Source organism: Harpegnathos saltator, unplaced genomic scaffold (genome assembly GCF_003227715.2).
Source record: "Harpegnathos saltator strain DR-91 unplaced genomic scaffold, Hsal_v8.6 scaffold38, whole genome shotgun sequence".
Classification (NCBI taxonomy): Eukaryota; Metazoa; Arthropoda; class Insecta; order Hymenoptera; family Formicidae; genus Harpegnathos; species Harpegnathos saltator.
In genome coordinates, this window is record NW_020230183.1 from 2,846,936 (window position 1) to 2,869,324 (window position 22,389).

Genomic DNA, 22,389 nt, shown 5'->3' on the forward strand with positions numbered 1-22,389 from the left:
ATAAGAGTATTCATTAGACCTGTTATTTTAACGAGCCAATAGAAGTTTATGGGATTATTAAACCTGATATTTTAACGAGCTAATAAAACCTAATACGGGTTAATTACTCAATTAAAATATTTTTATAGTTCTTGATATTTTACCTTCTATTGTATTTTTTTAGTATTAACTGAAATCTAGTAAGTTATAACAAATTAATAAAAAAACGAGGTTAAATAAATGCGTACTTTTTCTTATTAATCTTCTTTAAAGTCCTTTTTCTTATTAACCTTTTTTAAAAATCGCAGAACTATCGAAAACTACTGATAATTATCGATAGTCGCATTGTAAACTATCGATAACTATCAATGGGGTAAAGTATCGATAGTTCTCGCCTCCGCTCACCACTGATCCGCATAAGAATTTCGAGGCCCCGCTCCTACAGTCTTATCGGTTGTAGGATTGAAATAAATTTGTTTTAAAAAAGGCGATATTCATGCGGATTGACTATTAGTCGCCGTAATTTTTTTTTTTTTATAAAATGTCAGTCATTTCGCGATATCAGAAGTTAGCTGTAGGACTGGGTGCATTAGGTGGTGCAGTATTATTTTATTACAATGTATACGGCAATAAGGATTCACTGCTAGTACACAATTCGTGGACTACAAATTTTACACCCTCTGTGAAGTGGGATCATAATTGGGACAGGTAGTTTTTATTAAATGTTCCCGTCAATTATCATTAAGGGATGTAACATTTTCTATTGTACTTATTTCATCTTTAAAATAATATTTGATAATACTATTATACTTATGTTGATAAAAAAGGCTATGTTGCATTATGCTTATAGGAGGGATCCAAAAAGTTTAGTCAAACCGATGAAAATAAATGATGAAAACGATGAAAATAAATACAATGAGAAATTTGAAGCAAAAAGAGCAAAAGCTGTACGACATATACTTTTGATTCGCCATGGCCAGTATCATACAGATGGAAAGACAGACATTGAGCGAATGCTAACTGATCTTGGTAAGTATGACATACAATTTGGTACAATTTTGCACAGTTTATATTTTTGTAGAATCAACAATTATATCGATAAATACAAGTAGATATTTTCACTGTTACTTTTGTGATGGATATATGATTTTCTTTGATAATTATATTCCAAGATATATCTCTATTTTTCTTGCAAGATATGTATTATAACATAAATATATACCAGATTTATACTGCTTTTAAGAATATATCCACTCTCTGTTACTGTAAAGGCAAAAAACAAGCTGATGCAACAGGAAAGAGACTAGCAGAGTTAAATTTGCCTTATTCACTAATAGTGAGGTCTACAATGACACGAGCTCTAGAAACTTCCACAATTATAGAAAAAAGCCTTGTAAATGTCCCAATTGAAGATGATAGTATGTTAATTGAAGGTGCACCTATACCTCCAGAACCACCTATTGGTCATTGGAGATCTGAAAAACATGTAAGTAAAATCTCTATCTTGAAAGATAAAAGACCAAAAATCTTTTCCATAATGTTATGTTTCCTATGAAACCAAAAATCTTTTTGAAACATTTTGTTCTAAAATAGAAAGCCTTCCTGAAAAAAATATATATATCCTGAAAACATAATATATAATGTAATAGTAAAACATAATGTTATTGGAATTATTAAAAAATTTTAAACTAATCCTGAGTACATATCCTGATAACATAATCCATTATTTCAGTTTTTTCAGGATGGACCCAGAATAGAAGCAGCATTTAGGAAATATTTTCACCGCGCAGATCCTAGTCAAGAAAATGATTCTTATACTATTCTTGTATGCCACGCAAATGTTATTAGATACTTTGTTTGTCGGTAAGGACTCATTTTTCTGATTATATTTAAATTTACCCTTATTTCTCTGCATGTATACAATTCTTCACTGTGTATAATGTATATATATATATATATATATATATATTAAAACTAAGTATTCTCTTTAAGAGCACTACAATTTCCACCAGAAGCATGGTTACGAATATGTTTGAAACATGCAAGCATCACTTGGCTCTGCATTTTTCCTAATGGGAGAGTAACAATCTTTTGTTTAGGAGATACAGGACATATGATACCACAAAATCTAACATCTAGCTAAAGATGCAAGATGAAACCATGTACATGGAAAGTACACACATCATTTTATATTTACGTAAAGATAAGAAACAACTAACACACAAACCTAAAAATGTTGTAAAAATACTGATAAGTCTTCATCATGGTTTTAAACATTTTACCTACAGTATAACTTTTGCTCTTCGAGTTCTGATGGAAACTTTTGTTTTCATTTTTCTTGAATTTGATGCAATATGATACCAATTGAAAAAAACTGGGACATAAACAAGTGAATTATATACACGGTACTTGATAGGAAATTTCGTTAGTACACGTTCTTATAAATAAAAATTTATAGGAAAATTTATAAGAAAATTGTAAAAAATTTCTTGAAATTTTATTAAAATGTAACAAAAATGTAACAGAAAAATAATTATCTTGTGTCATTCTAACAACAAATCTATTATTTCATTTATATCATCTTACTTTTTGTATCCCATATTTTTAATTCTTTTTAATGAAGCTTAAAAACAACTGTTTATATAACTTTTCTTGTTTATAGTCGTAAAACATACTCTAACAAAACGTTTGATCAAAAAATCCTGATACTATGTATATGTGTACATGATACACACATGATTCATATCCCTACACATACATATACCTTAAGTAACATTAATGCTGATGGAATATGTTTTACAAAATGAACATTTTGATCATATTGTAATGAATGAAAGTGCTTTAAATCACTATTTTAAAGACAAACTTGCCATAAGCTATAAAAACCTGCATAAGATGTTATTAAGCATTGTTTGAGTTAGAATATTAAAAATACATCTTTTTATTAAAAGAAAGAAACTTGCTCTTTCTGTTCAATTTTTATATGAATGAAATTGCAATATGCGCATAAATATTGTTCCAAAATGTTATTAAAGATTCTTAATTAATCCTGTTATTTTGTTCACCTTTATATTTTATCTATTTTTATTTCTAAAACGAGAAAATTTTATATCTGCTATATTTTTAATATTTAAATAACTCACGATGTTATCAATGTACATACATACGTGTGTGTGAATGTGCCGTAAATGCATGCAAATGAGTAATTTAAATTATCATGTGGTTCTTTTAAAGATCCGTTTCAATTTGAATAGAAATGTTGAAAAAATGGAAGATGAAAATTAAGTAGAGAATAAAATATCATTTATCTAGTTATATATTTTTTACAGTTGTGTAATACTTACTTAAATTATATAACTGTTCATTGAACACCGAATACATGTACAATATACATTCATTTTAAATACATCTGATATTTTCCTAATATTATAAAATAATTTTAATTCATTATTTTATTGTACATTTTTAACGGTAGAAAATTACAGAACCATCTTATATAACTTTACAATTGCAGCAGATTAAGGAAATGGAACAGTAATAGTCTAGAATTTATATAAGTATCATGAATTAACAAATCAGTCAATATTATTACATTTGTTTAAATATGATACTGGAATAATTTCACTTCAGTTTGATCATCTAAGAGACTTTCAGAGATGGTATTCATCAACTATAATTTCAATAATATTAAAACAGTATATTATATGATTTTGATGATAAAATATTTATAAATTATACTTAATACTATACCGCAGCCAGCCTAGTTGCCTTCCTTGCATAATATCTTTGTAATGCTGCTTCAAATACTGAGCCGACTGTTCTTTTCTCCCAGATAGATCTATTCTCCTTATCAGCAACTTTTCTTTCACTTACAACTTTTTCATTCTCTGAAATAATTTTCTTACTCTCCTGGGGTATTTTATCATTTGTCACATCTGAGTTTTTATTCTTTGGTTCTGTAGTACATTTATTTGTTTCCAGATCATTCCTACCAAGTTTATGTTTCTTTTTCTCTGGTTCTTGTATTTCTAATTTATCGGTATCTTTGTTCATTGGTGGAGTGACAGGTTGATCTTGCTCCTCTTTATTTGCTTCACTTTCTAGATCAGAATCATATGTCTCTATTGCCCTTTGTCTATATTGCCTTGGCTTTTTATGTCTTGCAGAGGATGCTTTTAGATTGTATTTGTTGCCTCATTTGTTATATTTTCTCTTGCTTCATCTTTATTATTTGCTAAAATTTTTTGATCCCTAGATTCAATATCCTTCTCCTTTTTTTTACAAGTTTCATCATTATTGCTCTGATCCTGATAGTTGACAGTCTGTTCATATAAGTGACGGTAAAATCCTGACATATCTTGCTGCTTTGTCACATCACCAATAGCTTCTAATCTGCTCATTTTGTCTAAATTCTCTTCCAGCTTTGCTCTATAGGCAGATGTGACGAAACTTTCCTTATCTGCATACATCTCACCTTCTGCTTCCCGTTCTTTCTGTACCATTCTCTCTATTCTATGTTCTTGCTCCTTTTTCCTTCGTTCAGCTGTTTTCAAGAGATTCTCAATGTACCTGGGTTTCTATATAATCCACTTTGCTTTTAGTATGTTCCATAGCATCGTATACTTCATCATACTGATAAATTGTTGGATCTTCATCCAGTGCTTTCTGTATATTGAGTTTTGTTTGTTTCTTCATCTTGTTTTTTTCACCTTCTGCTCTAAGAGCCTTCCTAACCCAATCGCTGCCGTCGTCCTCATCAGAAGCATTATCATCTCCAAAAACATTACTGAGTTTTGGTGTTGTTTTCTGTTGTTTCTTCGGCAAAATTAGACCATACCTGAACATTTGAAACATCAATATGATGTAATTATATAGATTTAATATGACATAACTTTTAATATTTTAGTTACTTACTGTTTGTTGCTAGCCATTGTGCCAAGATTATTATTCTTGTAATAAAATCTGTGTGTATCAGAATGAAATCTAACCAAAAAGAAGTCTCAAAGAACACGCATAACCGACAAGGTAAAACCACCGACGAGATACTATACTGTTCTTACGGGATTTCGCGTACCAGAGCCCAAACAGAAATCAAATACGGCAATTATTTATATTATCTTGTCGGTGCTAAAGACTAGGTAAATTTTCGTACTGGCAAAAGGGGCCCCGAGAGGCCCAGCGGTAATTCAAGAGCTGTGATTGGCTGTATTCAGCAGACTCAACAGTTGGACATTATTACATTTTCCACTGAATCTCGCTCCTGATTGGTAAATACTTCTGGGTCTATGAAGAATCTAAAAGAATGCTCCAATCACAGACAATAATCACTGAGCGCTCTCTGCTCACTTTGTTCTACTGAACACGGCCATTGTGCCAATTGTTTTAGCTACGCTGAAGATTACACAGGTATATATGTACCATCCTTATTTCGATTGCCACGACGATATAAATTACCAATGATACAAAAATATCATTTAAATGTTTATTACTACGAGATCGGTCGCATCCAACATCTGGGACGAATATTTACGAAACATGCGGCATGTGAGACGCTGATTGGTTACTGCGATATTTCCTAATCAATTTCCGCCGCGGGCTCATTTACTTCGCAATCGCCCGCGAAACGGTGTCATTGTCGCTCAGCGCCTTTTAAATTATTTATAAAATGTCATGTCCGTGCGTTCGCTCTTCTTTTCACCCCTCCTAAGATTCCCTTGACTATTGCGGGAAATATAGAGGCTGAAAAGTACACAGGAAATAATGTCCATTAATTTGCTAATCACGAACCCAGAAAAGATATTTCAGAAAAGAATTTCTAAGGCTAAAGGATAATCAACGTGATACCCTGTTTTTCGGAAAAAACCGCTCTCGTGACGTCACACCGCCATGTGCATAATGTTCAATGTTATATCGATCGACTATTTCATGACTATATATATTTCGCAACAGTGTTACCTGTTGTATATATTACGTATCGTGCATGCATTATAATTATACAGTTCCTCGGGCGATTTTTGATTTTAAACCCTGTATATATGATGATACGATAGAATTGTTCCTCGAAAAGTTACTGAGAATTACTACAAAATTACTAACGTCTGCAGTAATTCCCGGTAACTTTCACGTCGTTCAACAGCCCGAGTCTGGATCCAACGCCATAAATACAAGCACGTCGCGTGAACAAAGCCACTGATTACTGCGCAGGCGCGCGCGAGTGGCTCACAATCTTGCAATTTGTTGTGTTCCTAAATGCATCGGGCAAAAATGTTCGAGTCGTCAAACAACTTCTCACGCGCTACAATCGATAGCTGAATTGCTCGAGATAGCACGGTGACAATCCGCGCAGCGTGAAGCGTAAAAAAAGAAGTAGAAGTGGAAAGAGGAAGAAGAAGAAGCACAGCAGAGTAGCGAGACGCAACGGTGACAGTGACCGTCGACGGTTGACAGCGGTGACGAGCGACCACGCGGCTAGCAGTGGTGGAACTGACGGCGATGGTGTGGTGGTAGTAGTGGTGGCGATGGCCACGGCGATGGTGGTGGTAGTAATGACGACAGAGTGACAACGGTAACAGCTGTAGTTGGGTACTTCGGAAAAGCGTAGTTCGAAAAAAAATAATCGAGTTATTTCGACACGCGTCGCACGCATGCACCTGCTGCGTCAGGCGCTTCGACGATGAGGTCGCGAGTGCTGCGGGACGCCCGTCGACAGTATTAACGCGGAGCGCGGACGGAGTGCGGATTAAAAAGTCGTTGGTTAAATGCCGTTGGTGGAAGTTGGTGCGCGATAGGCGAATTTCTGACGCACGCCATGTCGTGCGTCCCCAGCTGATGCTGCCCGTTTGACATATCGGATCGGTGTTCCTCGAGGTGTTCACACGACGCACTGCGAATTGCGTAATTCTAGTGGGCAGCGTAGCGCGCATTTTCTCATGCGTAATTCGACTGTGATCCGATAAACACGTCGAAGAGAATGGCGGATCTGGATGATTTGTTTCACAAGGATCAATATGTAGGCCCGGAGCGGCTCACCGATCTCTGCTTCAGCCTGATCTGCGAGAATCTCGATATAATCTCGGTCAAGGGGAAACGTGGCCACCGGATACTGAGGAAAGGCCTGACTTTCCCGAGCGAGATATGCGACAAGATTATCGAATATGCGCAGCACAGCGAGGCGACCGAGGACGTCGATTGTTTCTTCTCGATTTTCAAGAACCTGACGGCGACCCGATTAAAACACGTTAAAATCTCCAATTGCAGCTTGACTAACAACTCGGTCCACACGCTTGCCAGTCACAAGCTCTACGAATTAGAACTCACAGATTGTAGTAACCTAACGGAACTTTCGATCGAGCATATTAATGCCAATTCGGAGAATCTACATAGCTTAGCGTTTCACGGCACTTCAATGGTGATACCATCGAGTTTGAATGCTGGTAAGAGTTCTCGCTAATATCTGTAATTACAACAAGCTGTTGGCAGCAGTAACTTGGCAGCTTGGCAATAGTGGGTAAACAAAAAAATGAGTGTACAAAAAGGCATAACAACACATTGATTGTCTTTCATCGCACCTTTTTATTAGTAACTCGCTAACCAAGGAATTAAATCAAAGCTGGTACTGGCTACAAACACTCTTGTCGGTCTATTCAGCTTCACTTTTTCCAGATTCTTGGACTTTTGAAACCAAAAATCCCAAGTTCTGTATCTTTTGTAATCATGTGAATCATTTGATTATTCTGTAGAATAAGCATATTATTCTCGCTTATGCTTGCACAGAATAGACATTTGCCCGGCGAGTCTTAAATCGAAAGTTATCCTCTCACCATCAAGAGAGCTATCTCCTTTGTTAAGAGCTCTCAGTGACAATTCTCATTTGCCTGCTATCATAAAACTTTATCAGCAGCGACCACTGCAGGATTTTTCAATACGAACAGACTTTAACACAGACACTCCTGCCTGTCAAATAGTCTTTAATAATCATTTTCTCCATGACAAAGGACATCTATCCCTCACGGATTCCCTCATGCCTCATAACAAAGCTAATTCAATGGTTGTCTTTATTAATTATAAATTGCAACTATTCATTCTAGACTTGCATCCAGATGTGAGTTTCTTTTCAGGCTAGTCATCCTTGGCTAGTTTGATAAATCTCATGCATCTCTCAGTATAGCTATTAATAACTCAGCTAAGAAAATTGTAAAAGGATTTTCCATTAAGTATTACTTCCTCTATAATCACATAGGATTTGTGAATATTTGCACGAAAACAGCCATGAAAAACTGATCACACTCATAATTGAAGTACAAATCTACTTCAGGATTAGGAAATAATATCTAACAAGAGGGTGAAACTATGCATTCTGTTTCGTTCTAGCCGATTCACCCATCGATTATTACAAACGTGGATATGTCTTTAAAACTCCCAACTTGAAGCGCTTGGCGCTAGGATATGTGGGAATACCTCTGCCGGAATATGTCTTGCTTCTAGGGAGACTAAGCAACCTGACGCATCTGGATTTATCAAACAGTTCTAACATTGATACTTTTGAATTTTATCACCTGGTACCAAACCTAGTGTCTTTAACTTTGTACAATGTCAAAGTCAATACCAGCTCAAAATCCTTTGTCAAAAATATTTGTCAGCTGAAGAGTTTAAGGTACGTCGCGATGTTGAGTCATCTGCGATATTCAAAACAAATGATTTTTAGTGTTACGTGTACAGTTATGTAAAATGTAATACGCTTGGATCTATACAGGCACTTGGATATCTCGCAGTCAACTTCAAAGCACGGACAATTTGACAATCCCAATAAAACTTTGTCCGACTTGGTAAATGGTCTGCCGCAGCTGGTCTCCTTAGACATCGGCGGCACCAATCTCGCGGGAAGAGGCGTAGCCGAGCGTCCCAGCGATACGAATGTCGAGGACTCCAATCTCAGTCAGCTTTCTGACATACCGGGGCTCGCGTCTAGAATACACAAGCCCTTACAATTCTTAGGTCTCTATGGCACCGCTTACGGCGCTTGCAGAAGGCATGACATACCAGCGAAAGTGGTGAGTTTTCCCCGCGTGCATCAATTACCAGCTCTCTGACCGTTCCACATACCAATGTGCATACGCGTGTGTCATCTTTGAATCTTGTTAATGTTCATTGTGTACACTGCGTAATTTAGGTAGCGGGTGATGCGAACGAAGATCAGATATTAATTGCAGCTCACGTATGCATGGACAATAAGCAGGAGTTGTTGCAAAAAGTGCTGAGCGATCTGTATCATGTATTTAGGTACGAGAATTGTCGTAGAATGGATCAGGCATTGAGTACCGTTTTGGAAGCGATGGAGAAGCATCCGGCTCAGAAGCACATACAAATATCGGGAAGGTATTGTGGTCTGTTACTTGCAAATCGTTCTACAACGTCAAGATGGACACAGCTACGAGAATCGTTGTACAATTTTTCACGTGTCTTTCGATGTTGCAGCGCTACGTTATTTTACATAGTGAAAATGAAAGAGAGGGTTGAACTAGTCGCACGAATGAAAAGACAGATTATCGGTACTCTTCTGGCTGGTATGAGCGCGCACCGAGACGAGGAGACTATGATGCGGAATGGTTGTTTGGCATTGTGTCAATTCCGCATACCACAAGATGTGGTTCGTGTTACTCTTTGAGTGTTTTAGGTTCTCTCTTGTTTTTTTTTTTTTTAAATTGCCACGCGACGAAATATTCGATACTACGAGTGACTCGCAACGCTCGTCGACTAGATCGATTAAACTGATTACATATTATTGCCTGCAATTAAATTGCACGTTCACACGTAGAAAGAGTCGCGTTCAAATCACCGGTTATCTGCCGGAACATTTGCCGTAACGTATTAATAAAAAGAAAGAAAACCGACGATAAGACCGACTGTTTCTCCTGTTAATGAAATAATTATCTTACACTTCTTTTAGATGTCGAATTACGAAGCGCTCGTCAAGGTGCTGCTACATTCAGCCAAGCATTCGGAACCGGAGAGCTTCGTTCAGAGAATCGGCATATATCTGTTGAATTCTCTGGCCTGTCAAGTGGAAGGCAGAGAGAAAAGACTATTGGGCAAGCTGGGTTGTGTTAAGACCATGTTAGAATTGGTCGAGTATAGGGTGCAGGCCGGTATATTTGACGATGTATTGGAAGTCGCATGGTCGACCATGTGGAACATGACCGATGAAACGTCCGTAAATTGTCAGCGATTCTTGGACGAGAAAGGCATGGCGCTCTTTCTCATGTGCGTAGAGGTATGTACCTTTTGTAGCCTTCCTCACGAACTTCGTGCACTGTCTAACTAAAAATATTCTCTCGCGCAGCAATACCCACACAAAGAAGAATTGTTAAGAAACATGATGGGTTTACTCGGCAACGTGGCGGAGGTCGAATACCTCCGGATCCATCTTATGCAGGAGCAATACGTAACCGTGTTTGCCAACCTACTACGTTGCAACAGCGACGGGATCGAGGTTCGTATTCATTTCTTCTTAACTAAAGCCCCAAAGCCTCAGTTTTCTTCTTCAGCCTTATCGTATGGGATACTGACGAAGCATATCTTTCTGCTTCGTGTAGGTTCCGTACAACGCCGCTGGTATACTGGCACACATGGCGTCTGACGGTGCCGACGCTTGGACAATAGTGAAGCCGACTCGCAGCGAGGTTCTCAAGTACATGGTATACGCTATCGAAAGTTGGGACCCGTCCGCAGAACGTAATATCAATTACCGCTCATTCCTACCTCTATTGCGTTTGTTGGACGTGTACCACACTCCCCAGTGTCAACATTGGGCAGCTTGGGCTCTCGCTAATCTCACCAACGTATATCGTAAGTATACGACGTACACATACGTACACGCAAACATTGTTTTAGCTTCCTCCCATTTCATCACACTCGATCCAATTTGCTTTCAGCCAACAAGTATTGCGCGTTGGTGGTGAAAGAAGGTGGAATGGAGAAACTGCACACAGTGATATTGGATCCCAGGCCGTACGAACGTATAAAAGAACTCGCCAACTATGTGATTGAAAATTGCTGTCATTACGATTGCCATTCAGACGATGTCAACGTTTCCCATTCGTCTTTGGACGCGGAATATAGTCTAGACGGCTAAAGCGACAGCAGCGGGTCTTGGGTATTTCGTCGTCCACGCGTCCCCAACTATGTCGTCTCCCTAGGACCCATCAAAACCAGATCGTAACCAGTACCACATTAGCGGACGAGGAGGCATAGACGATTCAGATTCAGAAAAGGAAAATAAATACGTTGAATCAACTGTACAACAGTTTGTCCGGCGCAAAAGGTAGAGATCACGAGGATGGACGCTCAATAGTATAGTTAGGAAGAACGCATGTGTGCGTACGTGCGTGTACGGTATATGCGTTGAATATTTTCAGTCGATTATTCGATTATCGGCGTATATATATATATATTTATCGAAAATATCTTATTGTGGATAATTAATAATAGTCAATTGAGCCAAGAGCCTTTCGTCCGGTCGGTGTACATAGCCCGCTTGTACCACGGTAAAAGTCAAACCGTTTGATTGTGTGCGCGCGCGCGCGCGCGTGCAGCTAAAAAACGATCGCACGCTTGTTTGTCTTTAGCCACGTGTAATTAACCCTTAGAGTGCGAATAGACGAGTCGGAAAATCGCAGCTTCCATGCTTGAGGAAGTGAGACGTCGTGGCGACTAGCTGCGCGAACAGCGGCGGTTGAATATTTCACTGCAGTCTCGCTTCTCCGAGACTAAGGGTCGCAATCTAAGGGTTAACTCTCTCACAATGTATATGAATGTTTGCCCCGGTTTTCTCTTCTCGCCTTTAATCCCCTTTCCGATAAATGGTACACGATTCGTTCTCGTTACGCGGGACTTTTTCAACACGAACACGAAGGTGAGACATCGAGATAGAAGGACCGCGTGTAAATAGAAGTAAGAGCGAGCGGTGAGGTACGTTAGGTTTAAATGTTTTGTATACTACCGTTATAATGCCATTAAAGTCGTTTGGAGAAATTGACACACAGAACCACACACACACGTGCTAGCTACCACGAATTGCGCTAAACTCTAAATACGTATAACAGATTTCTAGATCTGTCCTTTTGATAGGTTGGCCAACTCGAGACGGAGATGATTAATCAAATAGCGACCGTTATCAGTGTTCGGTGTAACGTGCGCCAGGCGTCGTGTGTGCCTTAACATTATAGAGTTAGAGTCCAGCTTGCGCGTGTGTGATTTTCAATCGAGCGTCCGCGGCTGAAGGTCGAGAGCGTAAGGAGAACCGTGGTGAACAATGGTTACGGCATAGTGCGACGCCTAGTGTGCGAGTAATAGTAATAATTTTAAGGCATATATGATGACGCCCGGTGTACGCGACCCGGTGTGAGCGCGCAATGCGCCCGCGATGCACACCCGGTTTCTTCGATATGTGTAATATATCGTCTAAGATTGCCGCAAACAACACATGCGTGTTTCGTTTCTTCTTTACACATCCACCCTGCTCTCGAAGAGCACACTCGTAGCTGCCGCAACGATCGTACGGGGGGAGGGAGGGGGCTCGTTTCGTAAGATGCGTAAGACAATTTCTTCCCTTTCAGCTTTTCATTAAAGAGACAATCTATCCCTCGATAATATATGATAGAAATACTAAGTAATAAAAATAACGATGACAGTGTAGTGTATTAATATCTCCTCGTCTCTCGGCCTTTGAGCCTTCTTCTCCGTACACGCTGAATATCGCATATTTCTGCATTACCAGGATGCGAAGAAGGAACGAAGCAAGGTCGAAGGGGCATTCCCGAGCCACGCGCGTTTCTCTCGAAGAAACAAAAAGGTTGGGAAATGAAGCCGATATATATATATATAGGCAGAATCGTGGTCGAGTTCGGCAGGTGGCGCCATCTCACGCGAGCGGACGGCGACCGGTAAGGCAGAGCGGGACGCTTCGCTTGACGTGACAATGAACAGGCATTGTGATTCTAATGTCGTCGTACGAAAATAAACAGAACACCTCGTGTTTGCGGAAGTCCGTAACAGGTGTTTTTTGCCCCCTCTTTTGCTCCTCACGCCGCCGCTGCTCCCGCAGCCTCCTCTATCCTCCGTCCGAGATAGGGAAGGGGTCAGAAATGCAAGCCCGTGTCCGTGTTCGCTAACGCGGCCACTCGTCTCGCGTTCCTCGCGCAAACTCGTCAGCCGTTTCGGTCACGGAAGTTTGAGTCCTTGAATAGCCGACTCGCGACTACCTTCGCTCTCCTCGAGCTCTCCTCGAGAGATTCCAGCGAGTGACTCCGCGGATGGCTCGAGCCACACTCCGTCGCGCCATCGGCCGCGGAGCTTGGCCGCTCGAGCTTGCGAGAAAGCTCGCGCGGACTTTTCGAACAATATGCAAAGATGCACATGCATGGCTATCACTACCACCACGTACCAGCGTGCGTACGTGCCTGCATTTCGAGTACGCTCGAACGCGCGTTCTCAGATCAGCGCGGAGATATACATTCGAAGCGGAGTAATTCCCGAGTATATTTCCGCTCGCACTGCGACGCATAAAAATCGAGAGACTTTCGAATAGCAGACCGCCGAGCGCGCAGATATAACTTCAAGCTTATCCCGTCGTAAAAAAAAAAGAAAAAGCCACTGCGTGCTGGCGCAGGGACGAGAAATGTCTTCTGCAAAGCTTACCTAAGCAGCAGCTGCGCAGGCACAGGTAAAAGGCAGGTGCAGCTTCGCGCGTCGCGACATATATTATTAAAACGTGTAATTCCGCCCGGTGACTTCAGAGGGGAGGAGGCGAAACATCTTCCAAAATAGACCTCTAAGCGCCTCGTGGCATTCGAAAACCAAAAAAAAAAGAAAAACAAATTATTCAAATGTAATCATTTGCCATTCAAATGTGTTTGCAAAATATAACAGGCGAAAAGCAACGATGAGAGAACAAAGGCGGAACTTCTTTTTTTTTCTCTCTCTCTCTCTCTCCTTCGGGAGTTTCAGTTTCGTGAAAATCTTAATCGGCAACCCGTTCGGCAGCGAATGCAAAAACATTTCGCCAGCCTCGGGCCTCCAGCGAACTCCACTTGCAATCGTAAAGCGCTTTACGATCGCGCGGAATTGGAGGAGTCGATCGTCCTCCCCGAGGATGTCGCCGGCAAGGACAAGACGCGAGGAGCTGGAGTCGTGAATAATTCAACGATCGCGGCTGGCCGATTTGACGAGCGGCCGGCGACGAATCCTGAATTTGCAGAAGCGGCCTAAGTGACACGATGACGATGATCCCAGGCGTGAGCACGGCGGAGCAAAGGAACGAAGATTGCGGCCAACACCGACTGGGGGATGCCGTACAGTCTGCGCTAATGAACCAGCGAGAGCAGCCTTTGTGCTGCTTTTATTCTCTTACGTCATCAGATTCAGCGGCACGACCTGGTTCGTGCGTTCTCGCCGCGTAGAGCGAGCGTAGGACGTGAGCGAGCGCGAAGCACGAAGAAATACGGACGAGACCGACCTCTCGCGGCCCGTTCCGGAGATGCACCCCAGGTAGTGCATTTTTCCTCGGATTCCGAGCTGACACAAAGTATACAGGACAGGATAGGGGCCCGTCCTTTCGTCGTTTCGAGGCCGCGCTGTTGGGCTCCTTGCTTAGGCTTAGATCAGGTTAGGTATACTATACTACGTTACGGATGGACGTCCTTTTCCGAAAAAAAGCTCCTCGGCGAGACAGACGCTTTCTCGGAGCTTTGCATGCTCGAATTCGCCCGAAGGACTCTGCCTCGGCTACTACTATGATGCTCTACGGACTCTGTCGAGCTCCGGAATGTCTGAGCGAGGAGAATTGGTGAAAAAGTCAGAGTTACTAACGGTCGAAATTCTCTCGACGGCTTCGGCGGAATTGCCGTCGTCGAGGCCTCGGAGCCCTCGGTTTTTCGCTGCTCGGCACGCTCGAGCTCGAGTTCACAGGATCGTCAAGCCAGACGCTCGCTCTCTCTCTCTCTCTCTCTCCCTCTCTCTCTCTCTCTCTCTCTCTCTCTCTCTGTTGCTGCGGAAGGCCGAGGGAAAGAAGGAGAGAGAAAAAGTCGGCTCTGCTACTCGGCGAGTCACGGAGAATTAACGACACAATGTGACAAGACGAAACCGTTGTGTCCCTCTCTCTCTCTCTCTTCTCTCAAGATACCCAGACGGACGTCAAAATAAAGCAGACGACGCATCCCGTCTCCTCGACATGCGTCGTATATGCGCCTCTCATCTTTTCGGGCACGCACAGACACGCGTACAAAAGTTTGAAAAGTCGGCGATCTGAGGAAATGTAGCGAGTTTGAGACGGAGATAACGCTCGCGTGGAATATCCATAAATCAGAGCGAGAGAGGGCGAGAGCAGCGGGTGGGAGCGGCGAGAGCAGCAGCGCCGGTCGGGGCGCGGCGGGAGGCGGTGGAGGGGGTGGGGAGGAAGGAGGCAGTGGTGACCCAGTTGATAGAAACGCGAACGATACCGTCGGTCGGCCGCGGCGGGGCAGCAGAGGGGGACGACGGGAGGATAGGGGTGAGGTTAGTCGTACGTAACAGCGGTGACTCATTCTCCGACTCCGACTGCGACGGCACGTCGATCTTTGTACCCTTCCACTCGCTCCCGGCTCGTCCTCTGACTCCTCCCGCTGCACTTGTGCCCGCGTGTATGTGTGAGAGAGAGAGAGAGAGAGAGAGAGAGGAACGTGTACACATATGACATTTCGAGTATATCTCGAATTAAACCGTAAACACAACGTAGTACAACCTTCTCGCAACCACGCGGCACCGACACCGCGCCGCACCGCACCGCACCGCACCGCACCGCACCGCACCGCACCGCATCGCATCGGCACCGGCGCCGATGTCAATGATCCCCTTTGCTGCCACCACTTATTGAATCGCACGCGCGCGCGCGAAACCGCGTGTGTCACACTACTGTGTTTCTCTCCCGTCTCTACAGAGTGGCCGGAAAGTCGCGCGCCACGTGCGCCGTCGAGTTATTAGTAGTCGACGGGTGATAAGTAGAGTTTCCAATCTCGGATACAATTTAGGATCCCGGGATTTCGGGAATATTTTGGATTCCATCCCGGGATCCCGGGATTATATATATATGTAAAGAAAGAAACAAGGAATATTTACAAATAATAAAATTATTTTATTTATAGAACGTTCATAGACTTTTATGAACATTATGACAAACAAAAAATAAAATTTCAGTAAAAATGAAAGCAACTTACATTAATGATTGCGCAAAAACCGTTACAATTAAAAATTAAAGTTTTTGTAATAAAAATAAAAATAATTATTTCTTCTTTTTCACATCTGAAAAGGTGACTTAAAAAATAATAAAACATAAATTTTGTTAAAGAATATCTGATCGAGGATCCCGGATTCGAGTCTGTGTTGCGCCAGTTTATCCGCGAAATTTAAAATAGAAAACTCCCTTAATATTTAAAACAAATAAAAATAATACATGGAATTAAATTTAAAATATAAATACACACTTCTCTAGCAAATGCTCTAAAACATCAGTAATAATTATTAAAGTAAAATTTTTGCAAAACGTAAGTATCATATAGACACTAAGCATTAAATTTTGAAATCCCGAAATCCCGGGATTTGTGATGTTGAATCCCGAATACTTTCGGGACCAAAAATTTGGCCGGGGTCCTGGGATTGGAAACTCTAGTGATGAGGCCAGTTCCTCGCAGCTGAACCAATACCGCAGTGGGGTGCTTGGACCTTCTCCCTTCGTTTTCGAGTTGAGCGCTTGTTTCGCTCTAGAGGCAACCTGGTTCAGCTAGGAGAGAGGGATCTATCATCGAAAATAGTACATGGCGGTGATGCACCCGTGTGCTCGTTGTACTCGATTCTCAATATTTTATTAGACAGCAAGTACGAGCTTTCTTTTCTTTCTCTTTGATACGAGGAGGGTTATTATTCTACATAACCTGTGATCAAAATCGCGCTGGCTTCAGACGCTTCGTGGCGCAGTCCATAGTCCTCCTGAGAGAAGACTTTAAATATTAGACCCGGCTATGTATATATATATATATATATATATATGTATATATACCGCTCTAAGTCCTGTCTACCTCGACATCGAGTTTCCTCCAATCGATTCTCCAAACTAGCTTTTTACTCATCGATATAATGCACCCGACATAAATATATTATCGTAAAACTGCCGCACGATATACAGCGACGTAAGTGGACTCCCTTGGATCAGTCGGGAAGAACAGTTGAACACGAATGAAATCAGTAAACCCTATCTGTAACTTTTAACGACGGTGTCGTTATCGTTGCGCTGGTATCACAACAGCGAAAAGTCGCGCGCAATGATAACGCACTGATAACGACACCGTCGTTAAAAGTTACAGGGTGAGTCTTCCGCAGCTGAGGAAACCTCCTCAGACGTCGCTCCTTGTTTCTCGGAGCTCCCTTCCCCCCCCCCGATTTCCGCGACGGTTGGACACCTGGCCCAACTTCAATTCAGACGAGGATATTCGAAGTAACTCCGCTGGAACCGCAACAATCTTTCCACTTTTCACATCAGCGTCCAGCAGTCGTCGGACATCCGATGGTCTGCGAGAAACAAGCCGTATAACACCACTCGTGTTTCGTCGTGCTTAACACATCATTGATCCTTCGGCTAGATCCATCGGTCATCAGCATGGATCATTGATCATCGAGCGAGCGGTCTGGCTTCCCGACAGCCTGCCTCCGGAAAGACATGGGTCGCGTTCTCCAGCAAGGACACGCGTTATTACACAAAGCCACTTCGTAGACTTCAATGATCTTAGGCGACATTTCGGATGATTTGTGGTCAATAAAATGGCTTCGTTTAATGTAGCGTGTTGCCGCCTGGAGAACGGCCACATCGGCGGGGCTTCCTTTTCCAGATTTTACGGTATCAACAAGCAGCTCGCCCACAACGTGGTCGTTACCGATACACACGATTACGTCAATGTTCCAGTTGAGACCACGCGGCTCACAAAGAGCGGATAAGCGACATCAGGACCCAACGAGACCTCGAAGTGGTCAAAATCTCGCGCGCGCAACCTGCCGTCATTGGCCGCGTTCAGTAGAACAAAGTGATCAGAGAGCGCTTAGTGATTATTGTCTGTGATTGGAGCATTCTTTTAGATTCTTCATAAACCCAGAAATATTTACCAGAAATCCCAGAAATCAGGAGCGAGATTCAGTGATAAGTCTAGTAATGTTGTCCAACTGTTGAGTCTGCTGAATGCGGCCAATGCCAGCTTTCCACGACACAGTGTACGTTACGCTGCATCGTGCATTACGTAATAGCCACCCGATTAGCGTTACGCGACGCTACACTACATGTTACACATATACACATACATATACATATATATATCTGCACTTTCGGCCACCGCGCCTCCCACGCGTCTCACACTCTCGGCGGCGCGTCGTCACGTCGACGCGCACGTCACGCTCGTCAATCGTTTCATGTGCCGCCGCCGCCTCCTCCGCTTCCTCCTCCTCCTCCTCCTCTTCCGCCACCTCCGCTGGCGTTTCGTACGTAGGTAAACCAAACGTGTCCGAGTGCGCACGTGCGTCTGGCTGCGTGTCTCGTGTGTCCACGTTCGACGAATGACGATAGCTCGGAACGAACGAAGACGAGTCGAGTGACGGACGGACGGAAGGGGGCGGCGAGGCGGGCGGGAGCGCGAGGAAGAGCAAGCGAGAGAGCGAGAGAGAGAGAGAGAGAGAGAGCGGGTGAAAACGAGAGAATCCAAGCCGGGTGGAGCGGGGAAGGGGCTAAGAGTCACGTGTGCGGTGGATCTACTACGATTTACTCGCGGATCTCAGAAGCGTCTACCACCATACCCCCCGCTGCCCCGTTACCACCCCCCTTTCCTTCTCGCCCTCTCGCTCCCCTCTCTTGTTCTCCTTCTATTCTTGCTGTACTACGACGGGTTACTCCACTTTCATTCAGACGCCGTCTAAAAATAAAGTTCCTGATTCACGATGCATGAATGACAATCTTATCGCGCGCGCGTGCGGCGCGGGGCGGGGAGGGGGGAAGGGGAGGGGGAGGGCCTTAAATCGCGGGAAGGATACATTTGCACGGCCGATCGTCCGTGACTTATCGCTCGCATTCGCGCGTGACACACACTCGGGGAAAATCGTTCGCGGATACGGCTTACGGGACGTAATGGCTGAATTATTGGACGTTGATCTGCCAGACGTATCGACGTGTATTTCATTTCATCCAGCTTGACCAAAAGACCAGCATCCCTTCAACCCTTTGCATCCTCGAGTGTCTCGAACTACTCTCAACATGGGGGCTATCGCGGTACTTCGCAGCTGCGTGTTGATGCATTCTGATGAAACGCAAACAGTCTCATCAGGAAAATTTCTTTATTTCATGGTTCGGGCTGGAGTGTCGAATTTCTTGCAGGATTTAAATGATTACGAAACTCGTAGCTCGTCCTCGCGCTCTCGTGTCGGGTGTCCTTTCGCTTTATTGAAGCGAAGATTTGTCTCCCAAGCCGACGTAAAGCCCGCGATTGGCGGTATCAGCGACGACACGTCGCTCGAAAAGATGCAAAGCTCCGCGGAGCGGAGCCGAGCGGAGCGCAGAAATCGCATGATAACTCGAGCGACGCGTATCGCCGAGCTGTTCCACAGCGACCAAGGCGAACTGCTTCGCTCTCCAACTCGTCATCACCGCCACTTTAGTCACGCTCTAGCGTGCCAGCACACGTCGCGATACTTGCCGCACGATAGATGTATCTTTCCATTATTTTGCTACGCTACTGCGACGAGATAACGGAACGATATTTTTCGCAGCAGTACAATCGCGATATATCCGAGTGCATGATTTGGACTTGGGGAGAATCTTCCCAGAAGATATCAACCGAGAGAGGAAGAAGCCATATTAGCTTCTCCGGATGCGCGACATGCTCATGTTGCTCGAGACGTTCGAAGCCGGCGTGTAGAGAAAACTATTCCACGTATATGGTAAATTTTCATGTTGCTAGGTCAGGTCAGGTTAGGTCAGGTTAGGTCGGTCTAACGCGAAACTCAGATCTGACATTGAATCTTCGATACGAGGTATGAATATTTTATATTAACGAAAGCGTATCGTGCAGTTACTTGAGATCAAACCGAGGAGAAAGATCGATAGTGTAGCAGCCTGGAAAGCGAGAAAGATCGATAACGAAACCATCGATATTTCGCGCGTATCGCCAGATTATCACGCTCGAAGGCGCCCGGTTGTCCCGATAAAATATTCCCGGATCACAGGAGAGAAATAGTTTTTTTTTACATCGAATAACTCGACAGCCCGCGGTTTAATCCAGTCTCTCCGCGATAAATAAATAAATAAATATCGATCGCGCGCGCGGGACGAAGTCGGAGGGTCGCTCGCTCGCTTGTTCGTTCGTTCGTTCGTTCGTTCGTTCGTTCGTTCGTTCGTTCGTTCGTTCGTTCGTTCGTTCGTTTCGTTCGTTCGTTCGTTCGTTCGTTCGTTCGTTCGTTCGTTCGTTCGTTCGTTCGTTCGTTCGTTCGTTCGTTCGTTCGTTCGTTCGTTCGTTCGTTCGTTCGTTCGTTTCGTTCGTTCGTTCGTTCGTTCGTTCGTTCGTTCGTTCGTTCGTTCGTTCGTTCGTTCGTTCGTTCGTTCGTTCGTTCGTTCGTTCGTTCGTTCGTTCGTTCGTTCGTTCGTTCGTTCGTTCGTTCGTTCGTTCGTTCGTTCGTTCGTTCGTTCGTTCGTTCTCTAGCGAGGGAACGCTAGGTTGTGGAAGTCCGAACACGCTCCGCCGCGCGCGTTCAGAGCTAAATATATATTTCTCTCTGAAGCGGCTCAAGGTCACAGCGTTCGGATTGGCCCGCGATAAAGCCTCGTCCCTCGCGCGTTCTCTCGCTCGTTCGTTCGCTTGCTCGCTCGCTCGCACGTACGTTTGCCTTCCTTCTTCAACAGCGTGTCCGCATGTTAGTGCGGCGCGACATTGTGACGAGGGATACGGCGTTGCGAGGGCGGTAGGAGAGAAGGGCGAGAGAGGGAAAGACAGAGAAAGAAAGAGAGAGAGAGAGAGAGAGAGAGAGAGAGAGAGAGAGAGAGAGACCCCACGTGTTCCACGCGCTACGTCGCGTAGCATCACGTTCGGTGGGTGCAATGTCGGTACGCGAATCATGTGGCAGTTACGCGATACTCGTCGAGTCGTGTGGACCTCGTCGATACTTATCATCATCAGGAGCGACCACAGGCGGACCGACTGACTCTCTCGAGTCGCCGCGTGTCATCTCCGAAATTTTCATCGAATGAGCATGGCGAAGCACGACGTTCCCCTCTCGATCCTCGATTCCCGATCGTTAGCCCCGCTCGCGAAATCAGTGAATCGAGGGGAATCGGCGGGAATTTGTTTTGTGAGAGCTAGTCGATGATTTTTTGTTGAAGCTGGGCGATTCTTTTTTGCGGCCTCGTTGTCGCCGACACATTAATTAACACTTGAGAATGTAATTAGTTGCTGATTAGGTCAATGGGAAAGGTTTTACATTAGTGTACATTAATTCTCATTAAAAGATTAATGCTTTTTAATGTATCATTGTTTTTGTACAAGAATTCCAACATGATAAGAGAATAAGTAAAAATATATAAAAGGGGGAAAAATATATATAAAAAAAGAACTTTAGTGGATTAAAAGTGTTTTCTGATAGATTGAAGAGATTAAAATAACGTACAATTTTAAATCTTCCCATTCGTTACTTTTTGACTAATATATATTATACAATGATCAATTTATTTAACAAAACATTTAAAAAATTTGGTTCCCTGTGCATTTATTGTGCATGTGTGATAAAAGTTTATACTAAAAATATTGAATTTTTTCTCTTGCATAATCTCCATACATAATTCCAAAGAAGCTCTTTCACTCCTATATTTAATGGCATTTTCAATATTATGAATACTGCTACTGTTCGATTAAAATATAGAGTCTACATTTAAATTAAATATTAACGCAAATTGTGAGTCAGATAGTCGGATTTAGCATTGAATGCACCACGAATTTCCTCGAGTTGGAAATTTTCCGCAATGACGTGAACGTGATTTTCCGCTTCCGTAATTAGAAATGTGGAAATGATAATGCAAGGAATTAACCTCTCGCCACAACCTGTCATTACACAATTAACAAGATAAAAAAGTACTTAACATACATACATATATGTTCAAAATCGAGATAATGCGAGAACATTAACAAGATTAATGAACATTATCCCAACAGAGATTCGTGCCCTCCAACTTCTTTTTATACCATCCACTTTATATAACACCTCATCGCTCGCTATATATATTGCTCATTGCTCGCTTCATTATACTGCACCGTATTAATGCTGCATCAACTACAAATAATGCTTATTCATATTATCTCG

At 42.9% G+C, this 22,389-nt stretch overlaps 3 protein-coding genes across 4 annotated transcripts; 2 read left to right on the plus strand and 1 right to left on the minus strand.

The window, feature by feature from the left end:
* The first annotated feature begins 391 nt into the window (after positions 1-391).
* LOC105182461 (serine/threonine-protein phosphatase Pgam5, mitochondrial) lies at positions 392-2,169 on the plus strand. 2 transcript variants are annotated; one of them, XM_011139886.3, is made up of 5 exons: positions 392-687; positions 830-1,008; positions 1,251-1,465; positions 1,721-1,842; positions 1,972-2,169. In XM_011139886.3, exons 1-5 carry the CDS (start codon positions 521-523, stop codon positions 2,120-2,122), a joined length of 834 nt encoding a protein of 277 aa, XP_011138188.1. In that variant the 5' UTR covers positions 392-520; the 3' UTR covers positions 2,123-2,169. The 2 variants fall into 2 exon arrangements, with proteins under 2 accessions (XP_011138188.1, XP_011138187.1); XM_011139885.3 differs by having other exon boundaries at positions 393-687; positions 1,712-1,842.
* A 1,249-nt stretch (positions 2,170-3,418) lies between these two features.
* LOC105182463 (nuclear speckle splicing regulatory protein 1) lies at positions 3,419-4,997 on the minus strand. The gene is given in 4 exon segments (XM_011139888.3): positions 3,419-4,163; positions 4,166-4,557; positions 4,559-4,816; positions 4,894-4,997. Coding segments are annotated over 4 exon segments (1,107 nt in total). The 5' UTR covers positions 4,911-4,997; the 3' UTR covers positions 3,419-3,723.
* Positions 4,998-6,299: 1,302 nt separating this feature from the next.
* Positions 6,300-12,667, plus strand: LOC105182462 (protein zer-1 homolog). The gene is made up of 9 exons (XM_011139887.3): positions 6,300-7,412; positions 8,350-8,632; positions 8,732-9,029; positions 9,149-9,354; positions 9,454-9,625; positions 9,926-10,249; positions 10,319-10,468; positions 10,572-10,824; positions 10,911-12,667. The coding sequence occupies exons 1-9, from the start codon at positions 6,950-6,952 to the stop codon at positions 11,108-11,110; spliced, it is 2,349 nt and encodes a 782-aa protein (XP_011138189.1). The 5' UTR covers positions 6,300-6,949; the 3' UTR covers positions 11,111-12,667.
* Positions 12,668-22,389: the final 9,722 nt, after the last annotated feature.

What these genes read in the sequence shown, in the direction of transcription:
- LOC105182461 (XM_011139885.3), top strand. Translation starts at nt 521, where the DNA reads ATGTCAGTCATTTCGCGATATCAGAAGTTAGCTGTAGGACTGGGTGCA. An exon ending in GCGAATGCTAACTGATCTTG is followed by an intron (nt 1,009 to 1,250) that starts GTAAGTATGACA and finishes GTTACTGTAAAG; the next exon opens with GCAAAAAACAAGCTGATGCA. An exon ending in ATTGGAGATCTGAAAAACAT is followed by an intron (nt 1,466 to 1,711) that starts GTAAGTAAAATC and finishes CCATTATTTCAG; the next exon opens with TTTTTTCAGGATGGACCCAG.
- LOC105182462 (XM_011139887.3), top strand. Translation starts at nt 6,950, where the DNA reads ATGGCGGATCTGGATGATTTGTTTCACAAGGATCAATATGTAGGCCCG. An exon ending in TCCGCATACCACAAGATGTG is followed by an intron (nt 9,626 to 9,925) that starts GTTCGTGTTACT and finishes CACTTCTTTTAG; the next exon opens with ATGTCGAATTACGAAGCGCT. An exon ending in TCTTTCTCATGTGCGTAGAG is followed by an intron (nt 10,250 to 10,318) that starts GTATGTACCTTT and finishes TCTCTCGCGCAG; the next exon opens with CAATACCCACACAAAGAAGA.